The following is a 9,431-nucleotide window of genomic DNA, read 5'->3' as shown; positions in this document are numbered from 1 at the left end:
TCTCAGATGATGGATGTGATTTAGAATCATTTATTCGAGGGTGATTGTGATATTTTATCACTTATTGATGGCCGAATGCTTCATGTATTATATACATGTTTATTTGATATGTACACGTATGTATGGTATCATGGAAGTTCTAGACTTGCATCCCCGTAGTTTTTGGTAAAAGAATCAACCATGATACCCAGATGATATCAAACGAAATTTTGGTACCAAGACGATTTGCCAATAAGCGGTTCCCACACGGTTTTTCAGTCGATTTAGTTTATATCTCCCTGCACACTTTAAAATGATTGTGAGCCTACCGATACATCTTATATAGAGCTGCTTTTCGTTTTTCATTTTAAGTTCAAAGAGGTTTCGACAGACGACTGATGTACTATCATTTTCTCTTTTGCTCACCAGGAAACTCATTTTTGTTTCTCTATTGTTTTGTGTTTTTGAAAATTTTCAATGTTTTTGTATTTTTCATTTGGAAATTACTCCACCTAAAATGAAAAAAAGTATCATAAAATTAAAAACACAAATAGATATTTACAAAAACGATATTCCGATGTCGGTTTACTCTTGCTTGACCTTAATGCCATTTACCATAAGTAAAAAGTCAAAACGTGATTTGTCAAATGCTTTGGTAAAAAGGTCAGCACGTTGGTAATCGGTGTGGACTTTAACAACATCGATAAGTCTTTTATCAAAATAATCACTTATGAAGTGATATTTGATCTCGATGTGTTTGGTCTTTGAGTGCTGCACAGGATTTCTAGTGATCTGTCAGGCAGTAAAATTATCAATGAAAATAGGAGTAGATAGGAATTCAAAACCATAGTCGCGCATTTGTTGTTGGATCCACAGGACTTGGGAGCAACAACTTGAGGTAGCAATGTACTCGGCTTCACAAGTTGATGTAGCGACACAAGTCTGCTTCTTGCACTGCCATGTGAACAGGCGATTTCCTAAAAACTGACATCCAGCATTTGTGGATTTGTCGTCGATTTTGCAGCCACAAAAACCAGAATCACTAAACGCGATCAAGTCAAAGCTATCATCCCTAGGGTACCAGAGACCGGTGTCGGGACAACCCTTCAAATAACAAAAAATCCTTTCTACAGCTGCCAGATGTGAGGCCTTCGGGTTGGCTTGATATCGGGCAAGCAGGCACGTAGGATACATTATAACGGGCCTCGAGGCTGTGAGATACATAAGAGATCCGATCATTGCGCGGTAAAGTGAAGAGTTAACGCTTTCACCCTTCAAGTCCGGAGTAATCCCATGCTTCTACGGAAGTGGGGTACCAATGGGTGTCGCTTCGGACATCTGGAACCAGCTCAAGATGTCACCGACATGTTTAGTCTGATGGATGAATATCCCAGACTCCGTTTCTTGAACTTGTAGGCCCAAAAAAAGTTCATTTCCCCCATGGCGCTCATCTCGAATTTCTCCTGCATAACACGCTCGAAGTCCCTACACAAAACATCGTTAGTAGAATCAAAAATAATATCATCTACAAATAGCTGAACCAACAGAAGATCTCCATCCTTTTCTTTGATGAAAAGAGTGCAATCGATAAGACCTCGATGAAAACCATTCTCCAACTAGATAGTTAGATAAGGTTGCATACCAAGCTCTCGGTGCTTGATGTAATCCGTAGAGAGCTTTGTTGAGCAACCAAACCCGATCTGGATGAATAGGATCTTCATAACCCGGAGGTTGTTCGACATACACCTCTTCTTCAACCACACCATGAAGAAATGCACTTTTCACATCCATTTGATAAACCTTGAATCCTTTGAATGAAGCATAGGCTAGAAAAGCCGAATAGCTTCAAGACGTGCAACTGGTGCATAAACTTCATTGTAGTCTATCCCCTTTACCTGACAAAAATCTTGAACAACTAATCTCGCCTTGTTTCGGACAATTACTCCACGGTCATCCTTTTTGAATTTGAAAACCCAACGGGTGCCAATCTTCTTGTAATTCTCAGGTTTTTCAACCAGTTAATTCTCAGGTAATTCTCAGCCAAAGAACACAAAATATAAGAAGGATTCAAAGATTAAAGCTCATGTATATATTCCAGTAGAGTTGTGTTACAAAGATAATACAAGACCAATACTCTCAAACTCTCTAGTGTGCTCTCTTATCTGAAACTGTGTTCTGCAAGTGCTTTTATAGCCAAAGAGTCTGCACGCCCTCACAAAAGAGGCACTGGGTCCAAACATTGGCCCACGAAATATACAAACCCACAAAGGATATTAGTCTTTCGTCCATGAAGACCACGAAACATGGGGGGTTCTTCGTGATAAGCAGTTTGGCGAAACATCAAGTTTATTCGCTGCCTTTTTCTTTGTGGATGGATATGGATGAAGAAGGTTCTTCATTGAATGATGTTCTTCGTGAACATCCATACTGGCCATGGTCTTTCATGGGAAAAGCTGCTACATGCAGACTTGCAGAAACACTTACATACAACTAGAGAACAAAGCATAAACTACAAACAGTCTGCACATGCGTAGTTGTTTTATAACACGCAAAGTCAAAGTCGTTCCGAGTCAAGATGGAGGAAATCTTGCTTCGGTCTTCACTTCGTAACGGAGTCAAACCGAAACGAGTCGCATCCACACAATATGCATCAATAGTTTGCACATGCGCAACTGTTTTACATCAAATACATAATAAACATCGTACCAGGTCAAGATAGGAGGATATCTTGACCTTGGTCTTTACTTTGTAACGTTGTCGAACCGAAACAAGTCGCATCCACATAATATGCAACAGCTTATGAAGTAGGTGTTAATTTATAAGATGCCTTATCAAAGGATATATGTAAATGAGCACAAGACATGAATTCTAAGTATAAATGGTTATGTATATGTGTAAAGGAAGAAAGTTCAAGTCACGCGAAGCAACAAGGGAATCAAGAACGAGGTACGCTACTTGTACGATTATGGTTTTTATTATAGCCTTGTTTATCATTATCTATTGTGGCAATTGTAATAGATAAAAGAAGGATCATGTATAAGACTCATTATGAATGGGTCGAATAAATTAGAATAATATGCAAGAGAATGAATATGTGTTAGAACCTTATGAACGGTTTGAACGGACTAGAATGAAAGTATAAAGAATGATTGTATGGTGATTATACCATGAACGGATTCAAGTAAAAGAATGTTAGTACTAGTTAACAAGCGAACTTGTAAGGTTACGCTAATGGCATATTTGTCGTATTATCGTGAGTTAAAATCTTATGTTATTAGGAAGGGATTAAGTTTAAGTGTTATTAACTCTTGACGTTGTGATGTAGGTAAAAGTCAAGTTTAGATATTCATGCTTCGCTCGGATCGAACACACCTCAAATGCCCTCCATGCGCTTTCGCAATTTTTGTAAAGATGTTAACGGGTCAAAATACTTTTGTTATAAATAGCTTATCTTTAGTTGTTAAACTATAACTCTTAAATATGCTATGTCTTTTATAAATCCTAGTTGGTTGTAATTGTTTAAAACAAAATAGTTTTTGTATGGACAATTAAGTTTGTTCTAATGGTATGTAAAAAAGTTTAAATTGGGTCGTGATTTTGTCGTTAAAGTATTGATTTCTGACCATATTTGAAATTGGGTGTTACAGATAACCAGAAGTGAATAAGAAAGATAGTGAGAGAAAGAGAGAAGCTTGAGAGTGAGAGGAAGACAGGGAGAAAGAGAGCGTGTGACCAATGAAAAGAAACAAAATTGAACACTAAATTTGTGTGTATGAAGAAATTTTTGATAAATTATAGAGGGGAAATGGGTTAAGAAACTACTTGAAATTTAACAAGTCCTAATTATTTAAACTATTATTATTAGGATTATTATTGAGTATACTTGTATGATTTGTTTAACTAAATCTAAAGCATAATCTATAATTTACTATTTCGGAATCTAAAATTATAAACTTAATTTATTTTTATTTTTTTTGAACTCTTAGATTTGTATATTAATTTACATGGTTTATTTTTTTTCTTTTTTCAAGTGTTGGTGTATTAGTGGTTGCTAGGATTATCATGGTTGTAATTTTAGGCTAACCATGTCAAATTGTAATTATGAAAACTATGAAACTTATTAAAAAGCTCCGTGTAACTACCCCACCTACTAACCCACTATGCCAGTTCTGGAATCTAGAATTGTAATTGTAATCTTTCTGTAACTACTTTGAGTATTGAAAGAGTTTTACATTAATGTATATGGTTGTAAAAATTCCGACTATTCTCAGATTAGTCGCCGATTAATCACCAATCGGAGGTTCAACGATTAATGGCTGATTAATTGCCAGACGGTCAATGGTGGTCTTATTCTGGCTAAATTTTAGCGAGACATTGGACAAATTTTGACCAAACTTTATAAATTCCTTCCAATTACTTAAAAAATGGGTTAACGAGGGGTTAAAACATGTTTACTTTAGAAAATTACATATAAAAATGTGTCTGTATGTAATTATGTATATAACTAAAAATTACGTATAAAAATTTCGCTCCGATTAATTCCGACTAATCCCTATTAATCCCGATTAATCGCTAATAGGTATCCCGCCGCCTGACTAGCGCCTAGCGATCCTTACAACACTAATAATGCATGAACGACTTGTATATTATAATCAGCATCTCGATATGGAATAAAATTTACACATGACACATAGAAAAATATAAGTATGTTATAACGGTATGATCGGGTTTTTTTTTTAAACATAATATATTCCAAGATATAAGAGGAAGACAAAGAAAAATAAATTGAGTAATATGGGGGTAAAACAAGGGAGAAATTGTAAGTTATAAGGGGGGTAAAGGTGTAAGTATTATTTAAAAGACAAATTTTCCCTTGAAAAATAGTCAATATGTGCATTATGTGTTGTACTCTAAACAATTGTACTTGTAAAACTTAAATTTTAAGAGTTCATTAGAAATGTATTATAAGGTTTGCGATTAAATATAAAGGCAGCTAAAAATAAAAAGTGTACAAAGTCTTCTAAAAATAAACCCACTGCACCAAAAAAAAAAAAAAAAAAAAAAAAAAAAAAAAAAACCTAAACACCCACCATGCTTTTAGGTGGGGGTGGGTGTTTAGGTAATTTTAGGCTTTTTTTAGGTTTTTGGAGGGTGGTGGGGTGGGGGGTTAGGTTTTTTGGTGAGGTATAGTTTTTTTTTTTCGGGGGGGGGGGGGGGGGGGGTGGGGGGTGGGGGGGTTAGGTTTTTGGGTGGTGGTGAGGTGGGGGTGGGTGGTTAGGTTTTGGGTGGTAGTGTAGTGTGTTTAGATTTTGGGTTTTTGAACGTTTGTTATTCTATAATGTCTTCTTACACTTCTTATTTTTTTGGAAGTATTTGTATAATAACTAAGCCCTCTATTGTAATATAGTATAGATAAGGCTTCCAACCCAGTGGCATAAGTTGCTTCAGTGACAATTTAAGTGATCAACTTAAAGAAATTTAATCATGCATAGAAGTCGTGTGTACTAGTCTTACCACCCAAGCATTTAATTATGTCTTCTGGACTTTAGAATCAAACCCACTAAAATTAGGTAGATCGTGTGCACTAAATAATGCGAAAGTCGAAAAAGTCCTGATGATTTGAAAATTAAATAAAAAAAACTTCTGAATTATCGGGCAATTCACAATAGTTAGTTTTAATTTTTTGAGCAATTCACAATAGAATTAATTACTTAGTTTTCCAGTGCTTACTTTATATGAAATAAATAGATAGCTTCCTTTCTTTCATTCAGAATCTTGAAGTATAAATTTGGACACTGGGAAATATGTTCTTAAAAGCAGTGTTGTTGGATCTGGTTTGAATCTTCATGCGGATCAGGTTGCTTTACTGAAAATCAAATCCAGAATTACAGATGATCCTCATGGTGCGTTCAGATCATGGAATGATTCTCTTCCTTTTTGCATGTGGCAAGGAGTGACGTGCGGTCTTCGCCACCAAAGAGTCACAAGCTTGAATCTAACAGGAAAAGATTTAGAAGGTTCGTTATCTCCTTTTCTTGGAAACCTCAGCTTTCTGAGGTCCATCATCTTAGATAACAACCGGTTTCATGGAAGTATCCCACTTGAAATAAGTAGTTTATCACGATTAGAAAAACTTTCCTTTATGAACAATTCTTTCACCGGAGAAATCCCAGCTAACATATCAAGTTGCTCAAAACTGTGGTTACTTAACTTAGTATCAAATAAGTTATATGGAAAAATTCCAAATATTTTTAGTTCTCTGCGGATGATGAAAACATTACTTTTAAGCGCAAATAACTTCACAGGAGGGATTCCACCATCCATTGGCAATCTCACATATCTTGAAGAACTCTTTCTAACTAGAAATCCATTAGGAGGGAGCATTCCCGATTCCTTCAATCAGTTGAAAGAATTGAGACAATTGGGATTCGGAAGAAATGGCCTCATCGGAGAGTTTCCAATGTTTTTCTATAATCTTTCAATGTTAGGGGCTATAGGTATTTCAGGAAACCAGCTTCATGGCAATCTACCCACAAACATATGTTTGAACCAACCTCATCTCTGGTGGCTAGTAATAGATACTAATCACTTTAGTGGCTTCCTTCCACCCTCAATATCAAATTGTTCAGAACTGGAACAGTTTGATGCTTCTATAAATGATTTCAAGGGGGGAATAAAAATTGATTTTGGAAAACTGCAAAAACTTCGGAATTTGGGTCTTGGTGCCAATAGTTTTGAAGCTGATTGCAAGAATCTCTTTGATTCTTTGTCCAATTGTAGCAATTTAGAGACTCTGGAACTCGGAGAAAACAGATTAACAGGGGTGTTACCAAATTCGCTTGGGAACTTCTCATCCAAATTGAGTTATATAGGGCTTTCTCTAAATTATGTCTCAGGCAGTCTCCCTTCACCTATAGGCAGTTTGTTTGGCCTGACTGAAATCAATCTAGCACTAAACAACTTCACAGGCATGATTCCTGAAAGCATAGGAAAGCTTCAAAACATGGAAAGGCTATATCTCGATTCCAACGCTTTCACTGGGATTATTCCACCATCTATAGGAAACCTGTCATCTCTTACCGAGTTAAGATTGGGTGCAAACAAATTGGAAGGCATTATACCATCGACTTTAAGCAGTTGCAAAAAATTGTTATCTCTAGACCTTTATAACAATAAGCTTAGAGGAAGTGTGCCCAAAGAGATATTCCATCTGTCTTCGCTTTCCATTGTGCTAGATCTGAGTGAAAACAACCTGTCTGGAGCGCTTCCCCAAGAGATTGGCAACCTGAGGAACTTAGGATATCTTGATTTGTCCGAGAATGTTTTATCAGGTGAGCTTCCAAGTGGTCTTAGCAGTTGCATCAGCCTTCAAACACTAAATCTTTCTAGTAATTTCTTCCATGGATTGATGCCTGAGGAATTCAGATCTTTGAGAGGCCTCGAATATGTTAACTTGTCCCGAAATAACTTTTCAGGGCCTCTTCCAACATATTTGCAAGAAATGGATTTGAAGTTTCTAGATCTTTCATATAATAACTTCGAGGGAGAGCTGTATGTTAAAGGTGTTTTTGCCAACACAAGTACTATATCAATCACCGGGAATCGCAAACTTTGCAATGGCATACTTGATCTTCACCTTCCAAAATGCACAACTAGCGACTCCAAAAGAAGTAATAGAAAGCTTTCTGTTCGTGTAGTAGTGTTTTCACTATCTTCAACTGTCTTAGGTTTAGCTCTGGTGTCATTTCTCTTATTTTACTTTTGTAAAAAAAAGAATACAGATAAACCATCAGATGCAGTATCCATAGAATCTTTTGAGAAGATTTCATATGCAAGACTTTTCAAAGCTACTGAAGGGTTCTGTCTAGAAAACCTGATTGGTACAGGCAGCTTTGCTTCAGTCTACAAAGGAGTTCTTATTGAAAGTGGCTTAACTGTGGCAATCAAAGTACTAAACCTTAATTGTCGAGGAGGTATTAGGAGTTTTACGGCCGAGTGTGATGCCTTGAGAAATATTCGCCATCGCAACCTGGTGAAGGTCATAACTTCTTGTTCAAGTATCGATTTCCAAGGCAATGATTTCAAAGCTTTAGTATATGATTTCATGCCTAATGGGAGTTTGGAGAGTTGGCTGCATGCAATAAAACGAGTGCTTGGTCTTGCTCAAAGAATCAAAATTATCAAGGATGTGGCTTGTGCTCTTGATTATTTACATTGTCACTGTGGAAATGTAGTAGTTCATTGTGATTTGAAGCCGAGCAACATTTTATTAGACACTGATATGGTCGCTCATGTCGGAGATTTTGGGCTTGCAAAAATTCTTTCCCTTGAAGGAGTTCCAAACGCAAACAACAAAAGCTCAAGTGTTTTCAGAGGAACCATTGGCTATGCACCTCCAGGTAAGCTAATGATCACTAGTCCATTTTACTGCTTTATATTAGTGTACGTGATACTATACGGTTAACTCTAAAATATAAATTGCAGAATATGGACTTGGAAGTGAAGTTTCAACCAATGGGGACATTTATAGCTTTGGGATCCTGTTGTTGGAGATGATGACGGGGAAGAAACCTGTTGATCCAATGTTTGAAGAAGGTCTAACTTTGCATTTGTATTCTAGGAATGCTCTGGCTGATGGTTCTGTGCTTCACATTATGGATCCATTGCTTCTAAATGAGGATGTTGATGAAAAGGGTTTAATTTCTTTAGTGAAAATTGGAGTGCAATGCTCTTCAGAGTCTCCAAAAGATCGAATGGATATTGGAACTGTTCTTCACGAGCTCTTCTCAATAACAGTTACAACTTGATCGAATTCGAATGGATATTGCAACTCCAAAAAGGCTAGTATGTGATTATGTTATAATGTTTCTTCATATCATATTAAGTTAATGTTTAAATCTGAATAAACGTTTGTTTCTTATGTCTATGATGATAGTGGTACAACTGTGGACATCATGTTCATACAAACACGAGTCTTTCTATTAAAATAAATAGCAATAGATAACGCATACTATTAAAAACACCATTTTGTACCTTTCTTTTACCAATGTACTTGAACACCTAATTCTAGGTGGCCAATTAAGTAGCCCTAAATTATCCAAAGTGTTAGCAAATGCAAAAAGAATAAATTGATATTTCTCACATCAGGCACCATCCATCAGAGAACCTACACCTCTATAAATATATAAATAAAAGAATTTTAACAATCATGAACCACAGAAATTTAAGTATAGAAATTAACATACTGCATATGTGCTTAAATTATGAATTCAGCTTCCCGCTGGTTTTGTTTCCTATTAATAAAATTGTTGATGTTCAAAAAAATAAATAAACACCAGAAACCAGCCTAGTTCCATGTGGAGTGCATGCTTAAATCTTGTAAAAATTAAACTCATATAGGTCAGTTCAGCCCCAAAATCGCATCCATTAAACAAGTTTCATGCTATTCTAAT

The 9,431-nt window shown here is 36.2% G+C and overlaps 1 protein-coding gene across 1 annotated transcript; it reads left to right on the top strand.

Moving 5' to 3' along the window:
- Positions 1 to 2,356: 2,356 nt before the first annotated feature.
- On the top strand, positions 2,357 to 8,786 carry LOC110875263 (putative receptor-like protein kinase At3g47110). Its single transcript, XM_022123462.1, has 3 exons — positions 2,357 to 2,415; positions 5,800 to 8,378; positions 8,464 to 8,786. Exons 1-3 carry the CDS (start codon positions 2,357 to 2,359, stop codon positions 8,784 to 8,786), a joined length of 2,961 nt encoding a protein of 986 aa, XP_021979154.1.
- Positions 8,787 to 9,431: the final 645 nt, after the last annotated feature.

Source organism: Helianthus annuus, chromosome 9 (genome assembly GCF_002127325.2).
Source record: "Helianthus annuus cultivar XRQ/B chromosome 9, HanXRQr2.0-SUNRISE, whole genome shotgun sequence".
NCBI lineage: Eukaryota > Viridiplantae > Streptophyta > Magnoliopsida > Asterales > Asteraceae > Helianthus > Helianthus annuus.
The sequence above is the reverse complement of the archived record's forward strand: the minus strand, read 5'-3'. Positions and strand labels throughout refer to the sequence as shown.